The 21,100-nt window shown below is 42.7% G+C and overlaps 4 protein-coding genes and 1 long non-coding RNA gene across 6 annotated transcripts in view; all 5 read right to left on the bottom strand.

Annotated features, from left to right (window-relative positions):
- LOC114872064 (sonic hedgehog protein A) overlaps nt 1–6,376 on the bottom strand; it is a 44,344-nt gene extending 37,968 nt beyond the window's left edge. Inside the window, exons 1-9 of one of the 2 annotated variants that reach the window (XM_046286987.1) lie at nt 6,287–6,376; nt 5,026–5,585; nt 4,668–4,913; nt 4,289–4,587; nt 4,000–4,125; nt 3,835–3,895; nt 2,968–3,152; nt 1,950–2,290; nt 1,762–1,873 (exon numbers count right to left, since the gene is read on the bottom strand). The gene's annotated coding sequence lies outside the window, so the exon portion shown is untranslated. Of the gene's footprint in view, nt 1–1,761; nt 1,874–1,945; nt 2,291–2,967; nt 3,153–3,834; nt 4,126–4,288; nt 4,588–4,667; nt 4,914–5,025; nt 5,586–6,286 lie in introns of both variants that reach the window. The other variant, XM_046286986.1, reaches the window with a different exon arrangement.
- On the bottom strand, nt 6,377–10,746 carry LOC114872066. Its single transcript, XR_003788691.2, has 7 exons — nt 10,503–10,746; nt 9,917–10,042; nt 8,547–9,838; nt 8,268–8,475; nt 7,040–7,164; nt 6,535–6,979; nt 6,377–6,468 (listed from the first exon to the last, which is right to left on the bottom strand). It is a non-coding gene; the product is annotated as an uncharacterized LOC114872066 (long non-coding RNA).
- Nucleotides 10,747–11,718: 972 nt separating this feature from the next.
- LOC114872065 (vasorin) lies at nt 11,719–17,291 on the bottom strand. Its single transcript, XM_029178831.2, has 2 exons — nt 15,168–17,291; nt 11,719–11,808 (listed from the first exon to the last, which is right to left on the bottom strand). The coding sequence occupies exon 1, from the start codon at nt 17,056–17,058 to the stop codon at nt 15,433–15,435; it is 1,626 nt and encodes a 541-aa protein (XP_029034664.2). The 5' UTR covers nt 17,059–17,291; the 3' UTR covers nt 11,719–11,808; nt 15,168–15,432.
- A 322-nt stretch (nt 17,292–17,613) lies between these two features.
- Nucleotides 17,614–18,095, bottom strand: LOC123988138 (dnaJ homolog subfamily C member 9). Its single transcript, XM_046287154.1, has 3 exons — nt 17,966–18,095; nt 17,730–17,896; nt 17,614–17,664 (listed from the first exon to the last, which is right to left on the bottom strand). The coding sequence occupies exons 1-3, from the start codon at nt 18,093–18,095 to the stop codon at nt 17,614–17,616; spliced, it is 348 nt and encodes a 115-aa protein (XP_046143110.1).
- A 528-nt stretch (nt 18,096–18,623) lies between these two features.
- Nucleotides 18,624–21,100, bottom strand: part of LOC114881201 (all trans-polyprenyl-diphosphate synthase PDSS1) — a 29,004-nt gene continuing 26,527 nt past the window's right edge. Inside the window, exon 8 of the mRNA XM_029197906.2 lies at nt 18,624–20,851. Coding sequence (XP_029053739.1) covers nt 20,630–20,851 — 222 coding nt within the window. The 3' untranslated portion in view covers nt 18,624–20,629. The remainder of the gene's footprint in view (nt 20,852–21,100) is intronic.

Raw genomic sequence — 21,100 nt, 5'->3', positions numbered from 1 at the left:
AAGTTTCTATAGGGTCCTGATGATTGCAATAACTACTGCTTCTATTTCTGAAAAAACAATGGGATAGGATACCGTGCGACGCCAGCATTGCACCTCGAGGAGCAGCATCCCAGGCCAGGGTGTCCCTTTTACAAAGTAACACGATCCAACGGTGGAACCTACGTCGGCTGAAGAAGGTAACACCGGTCGGACAGAGGTCCGAGTGGCCCTTTCGCGTAATGGACGGCTCAAATATTTATCATCGGCCGCGTAATTTAAGGTGCGTTTAGCAAACGGAAGACGACGCGAGGGAAAACAAACAAGTCAGGGGCGGTGTAGGATCCGCGTCGAGGTGGAGAATGGGAGGAAAAGGGAGGACGGGCGAGAGTTAAAGGGTGAGGAAGAGGTGGAGGCGAAAGGAGCAGGAAAGACAAGGTAGACGGTGGTAGTGTGGCAGGATAAGACAGCGAGGACTGAAGGTAGGGGAGAGCCTGTTGAAACAGTGGAGGCGTAAGAGAGATGAAGCGGAAAAGGAGAGAGGTAGAAAGAGTAGCTCAAAGGAGGCCGCCGCGGGCCCCAGAGGGCTCTGTGAGAAGGCACAAACCCCAATAATAGCACCAGAATTTATATACCTGCACGAACTCGGTGGAACGGTGCCGGGGCTGCGGGTCCTCGGACTCAGGGACGGCTTGTTGCAATAGCCCAACAGACGGACCATTCTTCGACCGATCATTCTCTTCATCATCATCATCATCCGTTTCAACTTTCATTTCTCTTCGCACGAAACAATTCAACGAGGAACATCGATCCCTCTCCTTCCTCGTGATCACGAAAATAATCGAGACACCGGGTATACGCGTCGGTATCGATGCCCGCGGATGACTGGAAGAGTACCGAACGATGCTGCAGAGGAGGAACGACGAAATCCAGAAGAGCCGAAACTCTGGACGCTAGGTAGATCGACCGATCTCGACAAGGGACTTCACGTGTATACACCTTAGAACTGACCGGCCCTGGACCCCGGCAGCGGCGGTCTAGCATCCTCCGTAGATGGAGGAAGATCCACCGAAGGGGCGACTAGAGAGAACGAGACGAACGATCGGGGGACAAAGAAAGAGGATAGCAGAGCGGAGAGAGAAAGCGAGATGGGCAACGGAGTAGAAGCAGCAATTCGTGGCGGGTTCGAGAAGCGAACCATCCATCACCGAGGGCTCAAAGCCGTATCTTCTGGTGACCAGTACCCGGCCGCGACCGGTGCTGGATGCCAAAGCACGGCCAAATATTGTGAAAGGTCCAGAAAAGGCAGGAACGTGAAATAAATTTGCTCTGCCAGCAGGATAAGGAGAACCTAAGGTGCCGAGAGCAACAGCGAGCCAACAGTAAGCAAGGGAGAAAGATAGAAGAATGATACTCTTCTGGGTAGCTCGAAAGGTTGCGCCTTCTACTTGTGCGTGTCGAGGTGGAGAGAGGAAGAAGGCTCTTTAACCACTGTCGGCTCTTTGAACCCTGCCTCCCTTCTCTCTTTCCCCCTTTTTCCTCCGTTACTATCTTTCTCCGCCAGACGCACACCTACGAGCTGTGGAAACTGGCCAGCCTCGGGAACACAGAACGGCGCCATTTACATTTTACGCGCGAAAATACGCTTGACCGACCGGGACCAATCATCGCGCCCTAGCCTAACAGTTTATCCCCGCGTCACGGGCGCACGCTATTTTCGCGATTCGGAATACACGGTGAAACCGTGTGAATCGTTTTAAAGGAATATATCATCCGCCCACTTACCTCTTACATCCATGTTCGATCGGACATCCTGTTGAGTCTACCGACTGTTGAACCGATGGAACTCGGCGTCTGGTACTTTAAGTAGATGAACTGCTTCAATCTTGTAGACGTCCTGGAGACATATGTATGAATAATTAGGATAAAGATAATGATGAACACGAGAGAATTAGAGTGGTATTCTTACTAACGTGTCCCTAAGTGTCCTAAGGGATCTGATGAATCTCACACATCAGTTACCACAAGGTACTCGCCGTATCATTATGGCTAAGGAGGTACGGGTACAGGTAAAGGACACAGGAAAGCGCGATCTTTCATCCTGAGAATCACGTTTTACGATGCTGATCCCTCTTCGTCCCGTCGGCCTATTGATGCTTGTTAACGTAGCAGCACCTTGATCGTGCTCTCGGCCCATAATCTCCGCGAACGCCACGGATCCTCTCTCGTCAGTGGATTAATAATCCGAGGAGAACTCGAGGGGAGGCGAAAAAGCGAGACGACTGGACGGGACGCGACGCGACGCCGGATCGGTCTGAGGAGAGACAGAAAAAGACAAACAGAGATAAAAAACTGGGAGTGAAGCGGTGAAACAAGAAGAGGGACAGGTAGATAGATGAAGAAAGAAAGAAAAGTGGAAGGGTACAGAGATCGTAGCTCGTAAGTTAGCACGTGGTCGAGGCAAGCCGTGTGAAGGAAACCGAGAAGCGGGAAAGGAGAAGAGGTGGAAGCGAGTCGAGTGGGCTTACCACCTCGTCTCCTTTCTTTGCCCACTGACGTAGATAAAATTCTACATGGCCCTTGTGAACGTGACACGTGAAACTGTTCCTCGCGACGAATAGTTAATACACAGGGTCCCGATCCGTCCTCTTTGAACTGGCCGCCGTCTTTCGTAGATCATTTCGACCGTCAGTGTTTTGCATCAAAGAGGCTTACGTGAAGAGAAAAAGAAAGAAGGAAAGGGCCTAGCAAGTAGCGTCGACCAACACAACGGCCCTGATGAATCCTTTCATTCTCACCTACTCGACGGATACAATGGAAAGCCGTACAATGAGGCCCGATGCCCGCGTACAAATTGCCCTGTCGTTTAGCTTCCTAACCTGGCCTGTCCCGTTCCATAGCCGGTAACGAGACGGCTGCCTAATTAGAATTCCATTTCGCGCTCCTGTCCCCGGCAATATCGCCCAATCTACACGATCCTTCGTTACTTACGCCACTGTCAGCACCTCCACCTTTCGCTGTTCTTCTTCTTCTTCTTCGGGGCCAGCTCATCTTCGCGGGCCCGGACCGAGCCAAGAGACAGCGCGGACCGTGCTGCGGCGACGCAGGGAGGAGGGAACCGCCAGGAGAAAGGAGAGACGGGCACGTAGCCGTGTCTCGAACGGCGAACTCTTGGGCTGCGAAGAAGAGCGAAGTGAAGCAAGAATTTCCCGTGGTGGAAACGAGTGAGAAGTCCAAGAGAAAAGAGGAGCAGACGAGCGGCGAGAAAAAACGAGAAAAACGTTTGAGAATCTGTGGAAAAAAGGAGGAAAAAGAACAGGAGAGGGAAACAAAAGATGAAAGAAAAAAGAAAATGAAACGATAGGATGGAAAAAAAGAAGCGCGGGAGGAAATGAGACAGAGACGAGTGTACGAAGAGAGCAGAACGATAGAAAGAATGATAGGATAGTGGAAGAGAGATGGTAGAAGGGTAAGGAAGAATAGGAAGAAGCGAAGAAGCAAGCGTAAGACCACACAGGACGCGGCACGCGCGCGCTCTACCGGGTGGCCCAGCACACGTCGGCTTCGGGCCAGCTCGTGTTAAATCGGGCCGATTCGTGAGTACTCGGCTGGGCCCGGTGGTCGAGTAGAGCCGAGGCCACACAGATCGCGCACGCGCGAACGCTTCCTGGGTGGCATTCGCCTGCCGGCCGGCAGGCCGAGCGTAAGGTACTTCTTCTTTCCGTTCCACCGTGGGCCGTACAACCTGTTAGTGTCGTGCCATCCACGCATTATGCCCCTCGTTCTCTCCTCGTCTTTCACAGCTACTCTCGCTACCTGTCTCTTTCTCTTTCTCTTTTTCCTCGGTCTTTCTCTTACCAGCTAGGGAGAGCGCCTCGAGGCTCCTCCTGCCTCGGGGTACCTCCGGCATCACGAGCTTCTAATAAGATTCCAATTTGTCAATTAGGGGGAGGACGGGATCCGGGCGCATCTTCTCTTTTCTCCTTCACCGCCACCTTCTCTCCCCTGTCTTCTCTTTCTCACCGCGTTAGCACCTGCCTCGCATTAACGACGTGCAACTGCGACACTTGAGCGGCTGCCGTACGAGACGTAATCTCCGTGCGATCTTGCGAGAGACCAGATGAACACTCGACTCGCTCCTTTTATCACCTAACATACGTACAACGATACGGTTTCTTTTTTTCTTCCATCCTTTCTTTCTTTCATTCGGCATGATGCCTCATTCGATTCGTCGATGATTGATGAGCATCATCGCAACTTTTGTAATAAAGAAAAAAAAAAAAAAGAATGCAAGAAGAGAAAAATTTCTCACCGACATGATGACCCGTGCTGCGTGAGACTCGCCGCGTCAGTTTCACCGCCGCGATTACATCGCGTGTACGAAGTTCTTACGCACACGCCAACGTAATGAGCTTCGCCGCTGCGAGCTGCATTCTCGTGACGCGAGCCACCCGCTGGGCTTTCGCTCGAGACCGTGTTGGAAACCGAGAACGATTTCGGAGAAAATAATCGTCAGATTTCTCGGTAAGCTTCCTTCTTGTAATTCAAACACCTCCAGACATTAATTTCATTAATTCTTCTATGTTGCAAATTCCAACTCCGCTTCGAATTCTAACATTTAATTAGAGTTGACAAATTAAAAATGTTAAGTATTAATTTTATTACTACTGATTCAATAAATCAATCCTTACCATGATCTATGTAGATTTATTACTATTATCCATTTCTATTCCTTGCATGAATAGATTCAGCTATCAGGACTCACAGGGTCGTAGGTTCGAAGTAGTTGGAAGTTGGAAGTGATCGAGGCAGGAAAGGCATTTGTCCTGGCAGGAGCGTAGCCAAGGGGCCAGGTTCCCGTTGTATCACAGCTCCCACGTATGTTCGGTGACGCGAGTGTCCCTCCCGCTCCGCAGGCGGACTATAAAATTTCATTTCTGCCGGGCGAATGTCTTCGAATTAGCAATAAACCAGTGATTCTCTTCCCCTCGCAACGGACAACGAGGCCGCGCCGCGGCGTTGGCTCCTTCTCGTTTTTTGTTTACTCACCAGCGAACTGGTTTTGCGGTATACACGCTCCGCTCCACCTTCCCGTCCCTCGTCCACCTCTTCAGCGTCCTCATCCTCATCCTCTCACCGTCTGACGGAGCAGAGAGAAGGGTACGGCTATTTCGGGGTACGCAAATACGCGGAGCGTGTGTGCGAAGGGTGCTGGAGAGCACCCGCGGTGAGAAGCCAGCAGTACTGTCATCGACAAAAATCATCGTCCGTCCAGGTAGCGCGAGGAAATCCAACAGGATTTTTTTACCGATCTAAGTAGCTCTGCCTGGATCCTGCGGTGAACAACGATCGATCGATCTTTTTCAGGAAACAAGTAGCGTAGAACCAGCTTCGGATCCGGGTACATTTCGCTTGCTGCGTGGGGTTCAAACTCCCTCTGCTTTTCTTCGCAAAGTGTCGTACCATGAATGTCTTACAGTACACGCTTCACGTGTACGGTATTGTGATCGCTTGTGACCGCGTACCGTGCTTCTGGACAATGTAAACGCAACTTACGTCATCCGCTTAGTTCTGCATTTTTAAAGTTGAACAAATAGGATTTCTGTCAGCTGGAAACCACAAAAGAAAATTATTCTTAGACACGGATCGTTTAGACTCTAGGAAACATAGTTTAAAACAATGTTGAAACATTTGTTATGAACTTCCTCTATCAATTACTGAAATAGGCGAATCAATTCCAACAAAATACTGTACCTTTTAGTTTAGATATAAATATTCTGTTTCTCCTATTATAAAAAGCATTTTGTCAAATAAATTCACGTTAAAGCAATGAACTCTGGTGTTATGCATTTCATAATGTATCGTTCAGCCACGAAAGTCCTCGGTGCCTCGTTACGGGCTTCGTGCTCCAAATGCACTCAAGCACGCGCAATACATTGTTGCACATTCGCGTGCACATTATACACGTTTATATATACTATATGATCTAGGTCCGTGCGCGCAGAGACAAAGGAATGCTTCCTCCCTCCGTCCTCCGGCGTCCTTCCACCTACCGATCCAGCTCGGTACCCCGTCCGAAGGGGGTACAAGGAGCTACGAAGGACGGCGCGAGGCAAGGCAAGGGAGACATGGTAGAAGAGCAAGGGTATGGGGAGGAGAAGAGGCACGCGGGAAGAAAGAAGAATAAGAGGAGCGAACCAGAGGAGGAATAGGCCATTCCACTTATACGCTGCTCGGATTCAATTAACTCTCCACCTTTTTCCCTCCTTCTTCTTCTCATCTCGCGGACCAGCCTGCCTCTGCGCCCTACCTTATACAGGGTGTTCCTATGGACCTGCACCGATCCCTCTGACCCATGTCCAAAATGTTCATTGCACCATTCGGTTGCACCTCTCTTTTCCCGAGTAGTCCTGCTAACATCCCGATGTGCCTTGGCTCTTCGAATGAGAATCCGGAGGCGAGGACCACTCCTCCTTCATGCTCAGGATCTCCCTGAAAATTAACATTAGTTAGTACATTAAAGATTTTAAGTAAATATGATTAAAATTGAACAGAGACGTTTATGTCTCCTATTAACTAATTTGAAGTAGCGATCTTCTCCGTCAAGTATTTATTGGAAACTCGAGTACAGGAGTAAGGATCAAGGCTCCAGGGTGGACGGTAGTGCGACGTCAGCGGTCAGAGAAATGGATATTCCAGCTGGTGAATCGGTGTTGAGTTTCTCAGCGCCGTTTAGTTGGACGTTATCCTTTCGCGTAATCAAGCGCGTGCATGTCGTTGCCGATACCGATGCACACGCTTGCTGACCGATTATCGTGTTATAACGAGCTGCATTCGGACGCCTTCGTTGACTTACGACGGTAATAACAATAATGAGCCCGTTTATTGCCACCATACAACATCCCACGACGATGATGACAAGCCGTTGTCACTGGGGCTGTCATTGCGCTCCGAGTAACCGTATGTGAGATAAGAGGACTGTTACTCGAAATGTCCTGGCTACCTGCTGCCACGTAGAAACATTTTAAGTACCTAATTAACGCACTCTCCAACAGCCACTTACCGAGTGATCAAGCTTTTATTTGAACGGGCTGGTTGCACTGTGCAATTTATAGCGCATTTGCATGTAGGATGCATATAGCCATTTGTAATTTTAAGGGAGGACTGGTGGACACCATCCTGAAGCACCTACAAATTATTTTTTCATTAGTAGTTGGCCAATTTAAAAAGAATAAAATAAATATTCCTCCTGCCAATTAATCTGTAATGAATTAATACAGGGTCAGAGATATTCTTTTTCTTTCTTATTTGAATGTAAAAAGATTACTATCGAAGGAACTTCGCGAAGATCGAAAACCTCGTGGGTTTAATATCATCCTCTCTCTCCTCGTGTGTTCTTCGTTTGGCTTGAAATCACTTGTCCCGAGTTTCGTGAAGATTAACCCTAAGGGCCGATTCACAGAGTCCTCTGGAAGATCTTGTTAACTCCTTCAGCCAAATCCTACCACCTATGGATTATTATTCCAACACGTTTCATCTGATCAATCAAGCATTGCTCGAGCTCTTGACTTGCCAGAATCGGACTCTTTATCGTAATCACCTTCATGTAGGTGTAGGTGATCGTGTTACAGAGCTGGCGTGCATTGTCGTGGCTTTATCAGGAAAGAATAATGCAACAGCCTATGCGTAAATAAAAGAAGGCAACGCAAGCATTTATTGCTACTAATATAATATCAAGTGCGCTCATAAATATCCTCGTAGTTCGAAACACTGAATAATGCTGTATCCAATTTCCCGTACACGTCGTTTCGTTAGCGGGACGATAAATTTCGTCTGACGATGCGTGGAACTCTGTTACCTCGCTTCCTTATCGTTTTTTGATACCAATATTCGTACCTAACAAGGTATTTTAGTACTTTCATTAAATAGCAAATGCCCATCTGTCGAAGTCTTTGAAAGGAAAGAAATTGGGACTCTTGTAGCATTGCTGAAGAAGTAATTGGAGCAGGGGATGAATTATTCGTGTTGAATCATGAATTGGACAACTGTCGGCAGGAGTCTCTCCGCGGTCTTGTCGCGCGTCTGGAGATGAGAACGGTGCCTTAAGGCTCGCAACCTCTCCTCGAGACGAGATCTCTCTCCTCTCTCTCTCTTTGGTTTCCCACGAGAACCACCGCCGCCGCCGCCTTCTGGAATGTCGCTCTCCCCTTCTCCTTCTGTTCTGCTCCTCCATCTCCTCCTCCTCCTCCTCCACCTCCACCTCCACCGATACGACCACCACCTCCTCTTACCATGCTACACCGTTCCTCCTTGGGACTGTTCCATCTTCCATCTCGTTTTGTCTCGTCCCAGCAACCCCGACTTCTTCACCGTGTCTCTCCTTCTCTCCATCAGAGCTCCCTTGATTCCATCCTGAGATTTAACGGGGTGCGCATCGTGGTACACGCTATATCTGCCGATGCGATTCGTGATTAGGAGTCCATATGGGAAAAGAAGAACCTGCGAAGTTAAGGCACCGTGGTTTAAAATATTGGCGCGTTGATCGTGGCCTAAGCATTGTTGCAACTTACTCTGCTTCTTTTTCCTGCTTCCCAGGCCTGGGAATTGCTAAAACAAACTTTCCTTCTCAGGCTCGTTTACCTTTCAAACTTACACTGTTTCCAGACCACTCAACTTCTTTGAATATTGTTCCAATATTTCTTCGATCATTCGACAGAGTTTCATTTTCATCTGCTTTAAAGCGTATAAAAGAAGAAACGACGAGTTAATTATTCTTAATCGCAGATTAAGTGGTCCGTTCAGCAATCAAAACGGAACTCGATAAATCAATACGATTATAAAGGAATAGGACCGTAATTACACCGCTAGTCCCTGAGGTGTGACTTCATTAAATGTCACGGTCGATGTTAGATTTCATTTATTCCTTCATTTCTCTTCCCTCCGCCAGATTTATTGATCCATAAACAAGAAACTACGCGTGAATCACGGCTGAGAGTTAAACGTTGAGTAAGATACGTACAATGCTTTACGACCGTGAATTCTTTATAGCTTACTGATTATATCACTTTACATGACAAAGACTTTTCACTCGATTGTAACATTATTTTGTTGCTATTATTCCCCCCCATGAACGTTGATGCCTGCTCCGCAGCCGTATATTTATTGGACGTTAAGATTCCTTATAATAGGCCCTCAGGCGTGTGGATCATTCACCAATTACAAAATAATAAAGAATCATTGTATCCTTTTACTCGGTTTCAACATTAACTTTATATAGATCTTTTATCATAATAAGCTACTATTAACAAGAAATGGCAAAAATGATGAAAAAAGAATTTAATATGGAAGTAATCATACTGTTTCAAGTGAAAGATGAAACCGCAAGAAACAAACGAGATCAATGATGGAATACAATGAAATGTAACAATGTACTTATTCAGCCTGTTTTTCATCATCCTATCATATACCTTGAATTTAACACGCTACTGGAAGCGTTAAATTGCTATTTAATTAATTTCCTCGCAAATTGCTACCACGAACAATGTTTCATTTTCTGCTCCGGTGATTAGCAGTTCTATAAAACGTTTTGCTTTTGCTTTTGCTTTTGGTTTTGCTTTTGCTTTTGCTTTTGCTTCCACGTCGTCGTTCATGTTTTGCTTCGTAATTTCATCGCGGTCCGTTCCATTAGTATCGAATCGACGTCCAGGGAAACAATCGGCCATCGAGCAGATTACTTGCCTTTGTAGGGTACAACATCGTGCCAGGATCTAATTGCTGTTTCGACGTCGATGAAAAAAATATTATTGTTCAAGGTGCGCTGCAAAATCTCCCCATTGTGTTTCGGTCTTCTTTCTGAAACTCGCTAACACAGACTCTTATTACACGGCCGGCTAATAATAGCGGTGGTTTACACTTTGCTACCAATGTTTGCATCGCGTACCGGTAATAAGATGGTCGTTGGGTCGTGACTGAGCAAAAGTGTGCGTCGATTAATCGTACAACGGGTGACACCTTCAGAATTCCCGCCAAAATGAAACCGGATGCGTTGTTTCAATACCTCTGGTACCTATAAGATAATGAATTTTTAATAAAACCATCGAAATATAGAATTACAGTATAAAATATCGGGATTTTTATAATTTTTTTCTATCCAAGCGTTGGAAATTAAGATTTTGTAATAATTTCGATAAATCATTGCTCGATTTACTTCGATTTCGATCGATAACCTATTATAGATTATCTGCCTACTCTAATGTATTTCTATAATCCTATATCAAAAGTTCAGGTACTGATATACCTACAGAACTTTTGATATTTCTTGTATATACAATTTTTGTCAATTTTTATCCCCTGTCATCATTGATTTCTTTCAAAATCGTGGTTCGATATGTCCTACGTATCATTGCTAATTGATCATGGCGGGAACATGGAGGAAGACCTGACAATTGACAGACGTTCTTTCAAGTTCTCGAGACGAGGAGAACATTTTAAATTGCATCACGAAAAAAAATCAATGTACCGTTTACCTTGAAGTGTGTCACCCGATGTATGGTGTGTTGTCGTTCAAGTTAGCTCAGACGTAATCCGAGACTGACCATACGAGACGGCCACTTATGACGCCGATATAAACCATGTCTACTAACACCGATAAAAAGAGGTACCAATACCATCTTTGCCACCGTCACGATGCCGGTTTATCGAAAATCTACCCTCGATTCTTTTGACACGACACCAAGTAGTCAAACAAGTAATAACTTATGACCAATGACACGAAAGATTGATTAGGTTAATAATGGCGCGTTTTTGGTCATCGAATTAGGGCCACATGCAAAAACCTCATTTTTCTTAGTATAATACTATTTGGTAGATGAAAAATTGTCCTTACCTGTCAGCCTTATTAACCACACGCTACTACCGGATCCGGAAGTGCACTCTCCCTTCATGCTTTAAAAAGTCCGCCGAAGCGGAAAACGCGTGGGACCATCTACTGTTAATGTGTAAAAACATACTTATGATCCCGCCAATTTTTGCGCCGGAAGAGACACCTGGTGAAAAGAAGGAAACCTACAGTGCGCACCCTATCGGCAAAATCAAAAAGTTCATTTCGTGCACCGAGCAGTAGATGGCGCCATTTGTTTTGGCTGAAATTTTTAAAATACATAAGTATTTCAACATTGATTTATTCAGAAACGGAGGTTCGTACGAAAAAATGCCACTTTACCTTTTTTATTTATTTGTTCATATAGATTTACCATTTATGTGCTCCGGATCGAATGCACTCTGCGTTATGTTAGTTTTAATTGCGATTAAGCAATCAGTAATGTTATGTATTCAAATTGTATATTTGAACATGATTTATCTACATGTAATTACAAAGAATTCCATCGAATCGACGTGACATTTTTAAAAAACGATGTTACACGTCGAAAATTTACAAAACATAAATATTACCATTTGTTTCATAAAAACAGGTATACGGTAGAGCGATGCGATCTTCGCTAATTAACGATGAAGTTATAAAAATCGCGCGAATATGCTAACGTGGAGGGAGATTCGTATACAAATTCTATTATTCTACGCCTTTTTTTTAGTTTTTCTCGTGCTTTTTGGGGTTTTCACGGTTTTCACGGGCGAGGCTTTCTTTTTCGTCGTTTTCTCCGCCTTCTTCACGTATTTGTCAATCAACGAGTCGAAGAAACTGTCAGACTGACTTGCTCGTGCTTCGTTGCGACTTTGAATGGCCAAAGCTAGATTATTTGCAGCTGCGTTTTCTTCGTTTTCGATCTTCAGCATCTTTTCTAGACGTTCAGCTTCCTGTGCTTCCCTGGCCCACTGAAAATGAATAAAAAAAAATTTATTTTTATTAAATAAATTTCCCAATATGTAGGCAAGATTTTTATGAAATAAAATTTTAATAAAATTCAATTAAACATCCCTCCTTAAAATGTTAATGCTTCAACAATTTTAATTAGCCAGCTTTTGCCTTTCCATCCACTTTGATAACATCGCTTGACCCAGATTAATAAGGAGCTCGATTAACGAGCAACAGATACGATTGAGATGTATAAATCACAGGTTGATTGGGTGCAGCTTAGAGGCGTCCTTATTAACGAAATTAATTGCTACCACTTCACGACGTGGCTAACTCTATTTTCGAAGCTAGCCATATGTCTATCCTCGGGATTATCAGACATTATTTTAATCTATCAAGATGATACTCAGCAGTTGCAACTTCCTTCTCTAATTACTAATCCTTCAGAAATTTAATTACAAATTTCTTCTCGAAAAATTTGATTGGCGAATCGTCAGCGAAAAGAAAATTAATTTTAACGAAGGATGTTTGACAATGCCGCTTTGTTTAAAGAAACAAAGGCAACGTGCCAGCAATATGGCTTTTCAATCAACAGTGAAAGGTAATAAAATGTACGTCTCGTTGTTTCAACGATTCTCTCTGATTCTATTTCCACGTTCGCAAAAATATTTCCACGAAATACGTCAGATTCTTGCCTTCAGAAATTGACTAAACTTTCGTGCATTGTATTACTTGAATAATACACTTGAAATTGTGTAGAAAAATTGAAGAAACTGGTAAAATTGCAAAATGAAATTTTGAATGAATCATCTAAATAATCTAAATAATTCATTGATGCGGGAAATATAGATTTTCATAAATAGAGGCTTTCGTGGAAGCGTTGAAGGGTGTCTTAATCATCGTTCATCAGGACCAGATGCGAATGTTTATAGTTCATACTTGTCGATGATCCATATTCCTAGTGACCTACTCCATAATTCGACGCTGAGGAAATTCCGTTATTTATAATTTCTGGCAAGTACATCCGAGAGACATCCTAATGTTAGTCCATTACACAACGGTTCGCGAAATTCTGAATGCGACAATTATCAAAACGACGTTTGACAGAGACCTACCGAGAGGAAAGTGAATCAGCTATTACTAACGAGACGCTTTCATCTGTCAGCAAATCGACTATGCGAATATGTAAATTCTTCAGGAATTCAGCTTTGAAGCTGGAACAAGGTTTCGCTGTCAAAGGGACCTCTGCTTTCAGAGAGGATTTATTTTCGCGGTGTTTACATCATTGTTATTTTGATGCAAACAGATAAATGAGTAAACAACAGACGTAGTATTTCATGCTAAATGATGCTTGCGAAACGGCGGCCTTAAGATTCATTTATGATGGTACAGTTGACAATTTGCTATGTTTCTATTTTGATATTTTCATTGGTAGGATGATTAATATAGAAAAAGAAGAGGGTTAATTTCAATATGAAAGGTTACTTGAAGATAGTTGGGTTGAAAGGTAAGGGTGAAATTTAAGGGAATTGCAAGTGGACTTGAATTTAAAGGAAATTGGTCCCTAGGCTCTTCCAACTCTTCCCAGACGCTTCTAACTCTTCTAGTACTCCCTAGGCTCAGCCTAGGCTCTCCTAGTTCTCCCTAGGCCCTTACCCAAGAAACAGATACAAAATAATCAAATCTCCTAAAAATAGCACCCGGAAAAACACTGATGAACAGTGTTCAGAGCCAAAGGAATCTCCTCTGTTAGTCACAGGCAAACTATTTCAAATAAACAATTTGTCAGATCTACGGGGGATTTGCTGTTACCACAGAAGTAACGTCGATCGATCGATATTATCTTCAGGAGCTATTTGTGAATCAAAGAGGTACCAAAATATCCACTGTTCGAAGTGGACACACGTGCATCCACGCATCCGTCGATTGGACGCCCCAGGGTCCCTCCTCTTCCGCAACCTTGAATTACCTAGCCTCCGAGTGTCTAGATCAAACGACAGATCTGGCCGCGAGCCTGGCGCTCCGGAAATCATCAGAATCACGAAATAATTGAAAATAGTCATTGGGTTCGAGGTAACGGCACAGTTGCATAACGAATTCCCTTCGCGGTCGGTCATCGTTGCGGAATTTCGCAAGAATTGACCCTAGAACGCTCAATGTTACGAATCCTAACTGGTTTATCGCGAATTGGAGGCAGGCCTTCGCTTCGTTGATGAGTTTCCCCGGGATCGCGAGGTAACCCTTGAACGGCGACCGGGTCAATCCGGTGACCCAGATCTGCGAGAAAACGTTGCGTCGACCAAGTCAGATTTCCAAACGAACGACTATCGCACGGTGGAAAGAATAATATATAAAGAAACGGCGGAGGGGAGAATTGAAAATTATATTTAAACTCCATCTCGTACGTTGATATAGTTCGGCAATCATAAAAATCAATCTTCAGCAAGACATTTTGTAATGGAGAAACCATTAAAAAAAACACCGACTCAAGTTCTACTGATAAAATAAACGTTTTTTCAACGTCTGTCCGGTTAAAATTGTCCGGCAGAGAAAATAAGCTTGTCCAACATTGGGCGTGATGTCTGATCCCGAAACGTGCTGACAGCATCTGTTTACACGTGACGTAAACTATGTCTTCAGACAACTGTAACATTCGTCGAGATTTGTAATAAAAAAGAATTCATCCTCGTCTTTTAAAGCGCTCGCGAAACGATATTTATAGAATCTCCCCTGTTTCCTAAAGACCGCGCTGTATTTCCGAATCCGACTATATCTTATAACTCTAAATCGTTTTCCATCGAATGTCCGAGTGCCATTAAGCCGCGCGAAGTTATTGCAATAGGAGCGCATTATGGATGCACACGTGTGCACACGTGTTTCTATCGAGCCCACAATGAGCACCCTTCAACGGAGTCACTTCGAGACTTCCGGCAAGGCCACTGTCGATCAGCCTGTCTACTATTTAGAACTGGCGTGTGGACACGGCGAACAGTCAGCGGATCGGAATATGTAAGTACACCTGTTGCAAGAGCAATCGGTTCTCGCGAGACAGACGTGGATACATCTAGACAGTGGAACGCTTTGTAATCGCGTGCCGACTCGGCTGACAAAACACGAAACGCAGTATCCCGATCAAACGCGTCAGTCAAGGTCGTTACATAACAGCCAACAGTATTAGATTGGACGATGACATTAGTAATTATTTCATTAGCACACCGGATACATTGCGCTGGCCCTCGTTGCTCGTTACTTTCAATTGATATTCACCATTGCACCGGCACGGAAATCGTATTTGGCATTCCTCCTTGGAACAATGTTGCACAATCTAGAGTCTTAGCAATGCGTCACGCGTGTGCATGCCGAACAAGCCAATACGTACACTTTGGGTTCAACAGGCTCCTCGGTGCTTCTTAAGAACCAACGGTCCGTTTGGTTCGCGAGCTTACAACCGATGATTACCATAGTCTTCGTGATCGATTCAACACCATGCGGAGAGAAGAAAACGACGAAATCGTATAGCTACACTTTGATCGTCCAATGTCTATGATTAAATCCATTTACCGTCACTCCAGGACATACGTGCCCGCACTGTTTCGTTAATAGATTAACGTTAGTTTGTAAGGTAAGATTATTGTTTTTTTTAGCTAAAATCCCTCCACGAGGATGCGACCGATAGTGATCAGAAGAAAGGAGACGAGGATCGTCCCTAGGGAGCCCTGGCTCGAGGAAGATAAATTGCTGGTCGGGCAATTGGGCAACGGTTTATCGGTGGTCGTTTCAATTGGTATCATAACTGGAGTCATTTCTTCCAGAGACGGTTGATTGGCAACCAATGGTGGAGTATGAACGGTAATCGTGTGCTCGTAATAGGGTGCTTGAAACGTGTTATCTGGCGAGGCTGGCTGCACCATTTCTGGCGACATAGGAGGCAATGGTTGGACGATATGAGTCGGAGGCGATTCACTTGTCGGTGGGACGCGGTACTCCGGTGGCCTATTGTATATAGCTGGGTACGATGGTACGGTATTCCTGTCGTACCAATCCGTATATGGGACGGTTGTCCGCTCTGCATCAGATTCCACGAAAGGCGGTGTTTCGTGACGATCAGGTGGGCTAGGTGCCAAAGGGAACGAGTTGGTCGCTTCGCTCGAATAATATTGCTCATCGTAGTCCCTGTCCTCGTTCTCATGGGGTGGATAAAGCGGGTATTCGGGTCTAGCACTGGTGGATTCCGGGAATGTCGGCCAAGATCTTAAGGTTGTTGCATCCTGAGTTTCGTACTTTGTTGTTTCGTACGTGTCTATTGGGGCGATGGTCCTTGGGGGAACGTAGGGCCTCGCTACATCATCGTAATAGGGGCTGGGCGTGCTGGAGTGTTCCCTCTCTTCGTAGACTTCAGTCGTTGGTCTTGGAGTTGTTCTCCAATCTGGAGTGTACACTGGACGATAGATTACTTCTTCGGTGGTATGGAATTTTGGTGGTACGTATGTTGCTGTGGATTCCATGGGCTGAGGTGGTGGTGTCGCTGATGTTGGATGTAGTCTCTGGCGATGGGTAGGCAATGCCATGGTTTGCTCCGGAGTGGTATACTCGTCGATATCGTAGCCAAATGGTATCGCTGGGATCAAGTCGTTGGGAATTTTACTCCATTCCGGATCCCTGTCAAATATCACTCCACGCCTTTCAAGGAACGCGCTGACGGCATTGGGACACTTGAATTCGGAGTTTTCACCGAGGAATATTCTCTTCAAGTCTCTCAAATTCGTCATAGCTTCCAGATTCAAACATTCCAATCGATTACCAGATAGTCTTAAATCAATCAGACTGGGTAGATTCCTGAACACCCCATCCTCGATGGATTCTATGTAATTGTAATTTAAGTCCAAGTACGTTAAATAATCCAGGCCTCTGAACCAGGATTCTCTGACGGTGGTTAAGTAATTATTGTCTAGACTTAGCTGCTGGAGATTGTTCAAGCGCTGGAAAGCACCTGGATCGATGTCCCTTATCTGACATTGGGAACAACTAAGGACCCATAAATCTTGACCGAATCTGGAGAAAGTGTTCGTAGTTATCCTTGAAATTGGCATGTTAGTGATTCGAATTTTTCCAGTTGACTCGGGAAGATCGTTCAAGTCGGAAAGTCGTCCACCCTCGCAGGTGTATTCTATCATGTCGTCGTTCATCACATGCCTGCACTCGCCTTGCACTCCACCAACACTCGTACATAGAACAGTGGTGAACAGTAACAGTTCGACGATCGCACCCATTTCGATAAAACGATCAGTTGAACTGTTTCAAAAATTACACGATCGACTGTACAACAGTTTGACGATTTTATCGTGGTAGAAAATACGTATCATTATTTAGCACGCGTTCGTCTCGACGACTCAAAGTTACGCAGTCATCGTGGTAGGGATTTTAGCCGAAAATTGTAATTCATCTAGCACTGAGCTAGAATCGATCTAATTGTTCTGTAGACTGAATCCTCTCATGCGTTCCCTCTTTACTTATTTACTAGAGCTCCCCCTCTTATTCCTTGTACTACTGGCTCACCTCCTACTACTTCCAATCATGAAGCAGTACTATGTACTGGTAAAAATAGAAAAGCTTGAAAATAGCGCGCTGCTCACTTGTTCATCAGATCTCTAAGGTGATCTACAGCAGAAACAGAGGCTGTGGCGGGAGATCGAGCTCAAATTTACGAGCACATCGCCACCTGTGCGCATACTGGCATCTTTCAACATGTTTGACATTTCAAGCTTATGAGAAAACAATATGGAGTAATAGAATGACTGATTATCTCATCAATCATAATATTTGCATTAAATAACTGTTTCTTTACATGCAAAGAAATAGAACATGTATGCTTCATTCTGAAGACATCAAAGAGTTGTAGATATTATAAAATACATTTTTAAACAATATTTTTCCCACATACCTTACGCTTTCTACGTTGCTTTTTCTTATCATTCTCCTGTGTGAAGGCCTTATACTCTGGCACTTCACCTTTTTCTATAAGACCTTGAATAATATCATGTAGCCTGGGTTCATCATCACAGCTGGTAAAAGGAACTGTTTCTAAGATGTAATCCATGTCTCCTTTGCCTGCAAGAAAACATTAAAACTTATGTATTTATGCATAATCAATATTGTGTAAGAATTAAAATTACATACTATCCATATAAGCACGCTTTAAGTCTTTGATCTCTATTTCTGATCCTTTATAATTCTTCTCATAATTATTGATGTCTTCCACTGTGATTTTCTTGAAAAGAGACCTCCAATAATCTGCCCAATTTCTCATCATAACCTCTTCACTTTCTTCATCGTATTCGCCGGATTGATCATAAATTTTGCGTTTTTCATTATCACTGAGAATTGAATGAATACGTCCAAGTACTTTAAATTTCTCTGTTGCTTCTACCTTGACATCTTCCTCAACACGATCCGGGTGTACCAGTAAAGATAGTTGATGATATGCTTTTTTCACTAAGAAAATATGGAAAATAATGCTCAATTAGTACTGAAATAAAATAATGATTTCTATTTAATGTATTAAATCATAAAACGATGATAGTAAAAGTCAATTCGTACATACAGGTTATGTCCACGTACCTTGTTTGTCATTAGCAGTTCTTGGAATTTTTAGGACCTCATAAAAATCACGTGCACCGAAGTATTGTTCACAAAGGTCTAATAAACTTGCCATAATTTTGATATTTTGCTAAATGTGATTAAATTTTTGTTAGTGGTTAACTCAACTGGCAAGATGTAAGCGTTGAGTGTTTTCGCGCTTATTTTGAGTTAGGTATATTCAAACAGAAACGCATAGTAAACGACATCTATAAGCATTTTATATACAATACACATATATAATACCTATATTATCGATGTTCAATAATATTTTGTAAGATTCAAAATTACATTGTGGGATAAACATTTATTAAAAAATAAAGCTGAGGATGTAAGAACATGAAAACATTGAAAAGTGAGAGCAATAAAGTCAAGACAATAATGTCAGAACTCTCCATTTATTTGATCTATAAATTTTGATCAAATTGGGAAAAAAGAAAATTTTATTTTTACTTTTTTCATTCTTTTAAACCACATTATAATTTCATGTAAAAAACACACCGATCGAAAGGTTTACATTAGTACAATAGCAAAGAAAATTAAGTAGTGGTTGGCACAACAATATTATTTATTCGTTTATTGATCATTGTAAAAATTAAATCTGATCATGTTTTGTTAGTGTTGTCGGTTTTTTATCAGAAATAATAATGTATATCATCGATAATATGGATTGTACAAAAATTTTAAATTCTTATGTTGTGCTGAAATATTGAATGGAGTAAGTTTAGTCAATTTCCAAATTTCAATATCGCGCAATAACGTTATTATTTTAAACAGATTAAAAGAGAGCTTCATTTATTCTCTTTTTCTCTGTACCAATGAAGTATCCTTACCCTACACATATATATCTACGTTTGATCGTAATTACATTTTTGCAATTTTTTTTGTTTTATTAATAATCTTACAGCGGTGATTTGTGTTACCTTACAGAGCAATTATATACATTAATTCATGTTATAAATATAAGTTATTATACATTTATTCCTATATGTTCAGTTATGTAGTAAATAATATTTTGAGCAGCTTTTCGTTTCAAGAATATGAAAAATCATGGAGGATGGTTTTCCACTTTCATTTTCTTCTTTTTTTAAATTAACACGAATAACTTGAATGAAGATATAAAAAAGAAATCTAACAATTCCAATAATTTGTAATATGCAAATTTGTGGTAGTAGATGACACTTATTACATTCGACAAGCCAAAAATAAATTTCTTATACGAGTGGAAGAATCAAGACTATGTATACAGCCTTCTTTGGCAGGTATTCTTCGCACACTTTAAACGAGATTTTAAATTATGCTGTCAATTAGTATTGGTACTCTTGCGATTGTTACTCTTCAAAATATCAAATATGTAATTTGAAAAATTAGTTGCTACCGCGTTGAAGTACTCTGTCCGCCTTATAATATTTGAATTGATTAAGCTAATTAATTATAATACTGTCATGAATAGCTTTTCTTTCCTTTTTGGATACATCGTGTCACATAATACTATAAGAATGAATGATGAAAAGAACAATCAAAAAGAGTTACCAATTCTAATGCAATGTAACTACTCCTACACGTCATTTTATTTACACTTATGATTGGCTAACGACAATACCGATAAAAATCAGGTAGTATGTGCAATATAGAGCGAAGTAAACGTTATCGTTTGTCTTTTCTTTTTTACACTGTTCTGTATTGATGCTTCTCTCCCTAGCAAGATGTAACCAGGCACTTGACAAGCGATCGGCTCGCTTATTACACTTATTTCAATTTGTATAGACTTGCACATAGACAGAGAAACGTTATGATAACGTCACTCGTACCTCGATATTGCCTTACAGACAATCATCAACATGATGTACTCTTCTCTTTCCGTTACACGTGGTGTGAAATTTATAAAAATAATTTCCCCTCTAATCATTCGTATTCGTCGAATTAACATTAATATTAACATCATAAACTTTTATGTTACAAAACATACAAGTTTAAAATAGAACTACGAGTTTTACCCTCGATAACAATCAATCGAACGCATAATCAACTTTTATAGTTGGTTCTACCTGTTACGTTATCAGAGGTAAGCATTAATTATGCTTTGTTCGATGCAATTTGATTAATTGGCGTATCTCAGGGCCAACGTGAATTATTCGCGACTACCAGTTTTCTCTCAACACTTTTCGTCACACGTTTCGATTCTCCCGGTGAGCACCTGTAACGCTACTTCATGCGATTCAACACTAAATCGCAGACCACCTGTAAACCTTTTTGGTACGGACTGTCGGCTAACGATTGTGCTAGCTTCACAGCTTCAACGCAATGTTTTCGAGCTAAGAATTTCGTTTGATCGAGACCTTGGGATTTATGGACTAACTCGAACGCTCTCTCCGGGTCTCCTGGCTCTTGAAACCGACGCATGATCATCGCGTTCAATTCTGGATACTGTAACAGAATAGACAATGGACACAACTATAATTTCAAGCTTTCTGAACGTCTGAGAATCAATTGTAAGATACAGTAAAGGTGTCGACCTAATTCCAGACATAAACTATTGATAAGATAGTAAATATGGACTGAAGTACAACTCTTGCTCTAATTCCAATATACAGATTCAAGTTTCTTGTTGTGCCATTGCTCTTATCATTATTTATTATTTTTATTTAACAGAAGGTTTTCAGATATAATTATTTA

Source organism: Osmia bicornis, chromosome 9 (assembly GCF_907164935.1).
Source record: "Osmia bicornis bicornis chromosome 9, iOsmBic2.1, whole genome shotgun sequence".
Lineage (NCBI taxonomy): Eukaryota > Metazoa > Arthropoda > Insecta > Hymenoptera > Megachilidae > Osmia > Osmia bicornis.
Note: the sequence above shows the minus strand (reverse complement) of the source record. Positions and strands in the feature narration are given on the sequence as shown.

Coding starts and splice junctions, on each gene's coding strand:
- LOC114872065 (XM_029178831.2), bottom strand. CDS start 17,058: ATGGGTGCGATCGTCGAACTGTTACTGTTCACCACTGTTCTATGTACG.
- LOC123988138 (XM_046287154.1), bottom strand. CDS start 18,095: ATGAGAAATTGGGCAGATTATTGGAGGTCTCTTTTCAAGAAAATCACA. Junction 17,897..17,965: donor AAAGCGTGCTTATATGGATA/GTATGTAATTTT, acceptor GTTTTCTTGCAG/GCAAAGGAGACATGGATTAC. Junction 17,665..17,729: donor AGCAACGTAGAAAGCGTAAG/GTATGTGGGAAA, acceptor TGATGTCTTCAG/AATGAAGCATACATGTTCTA.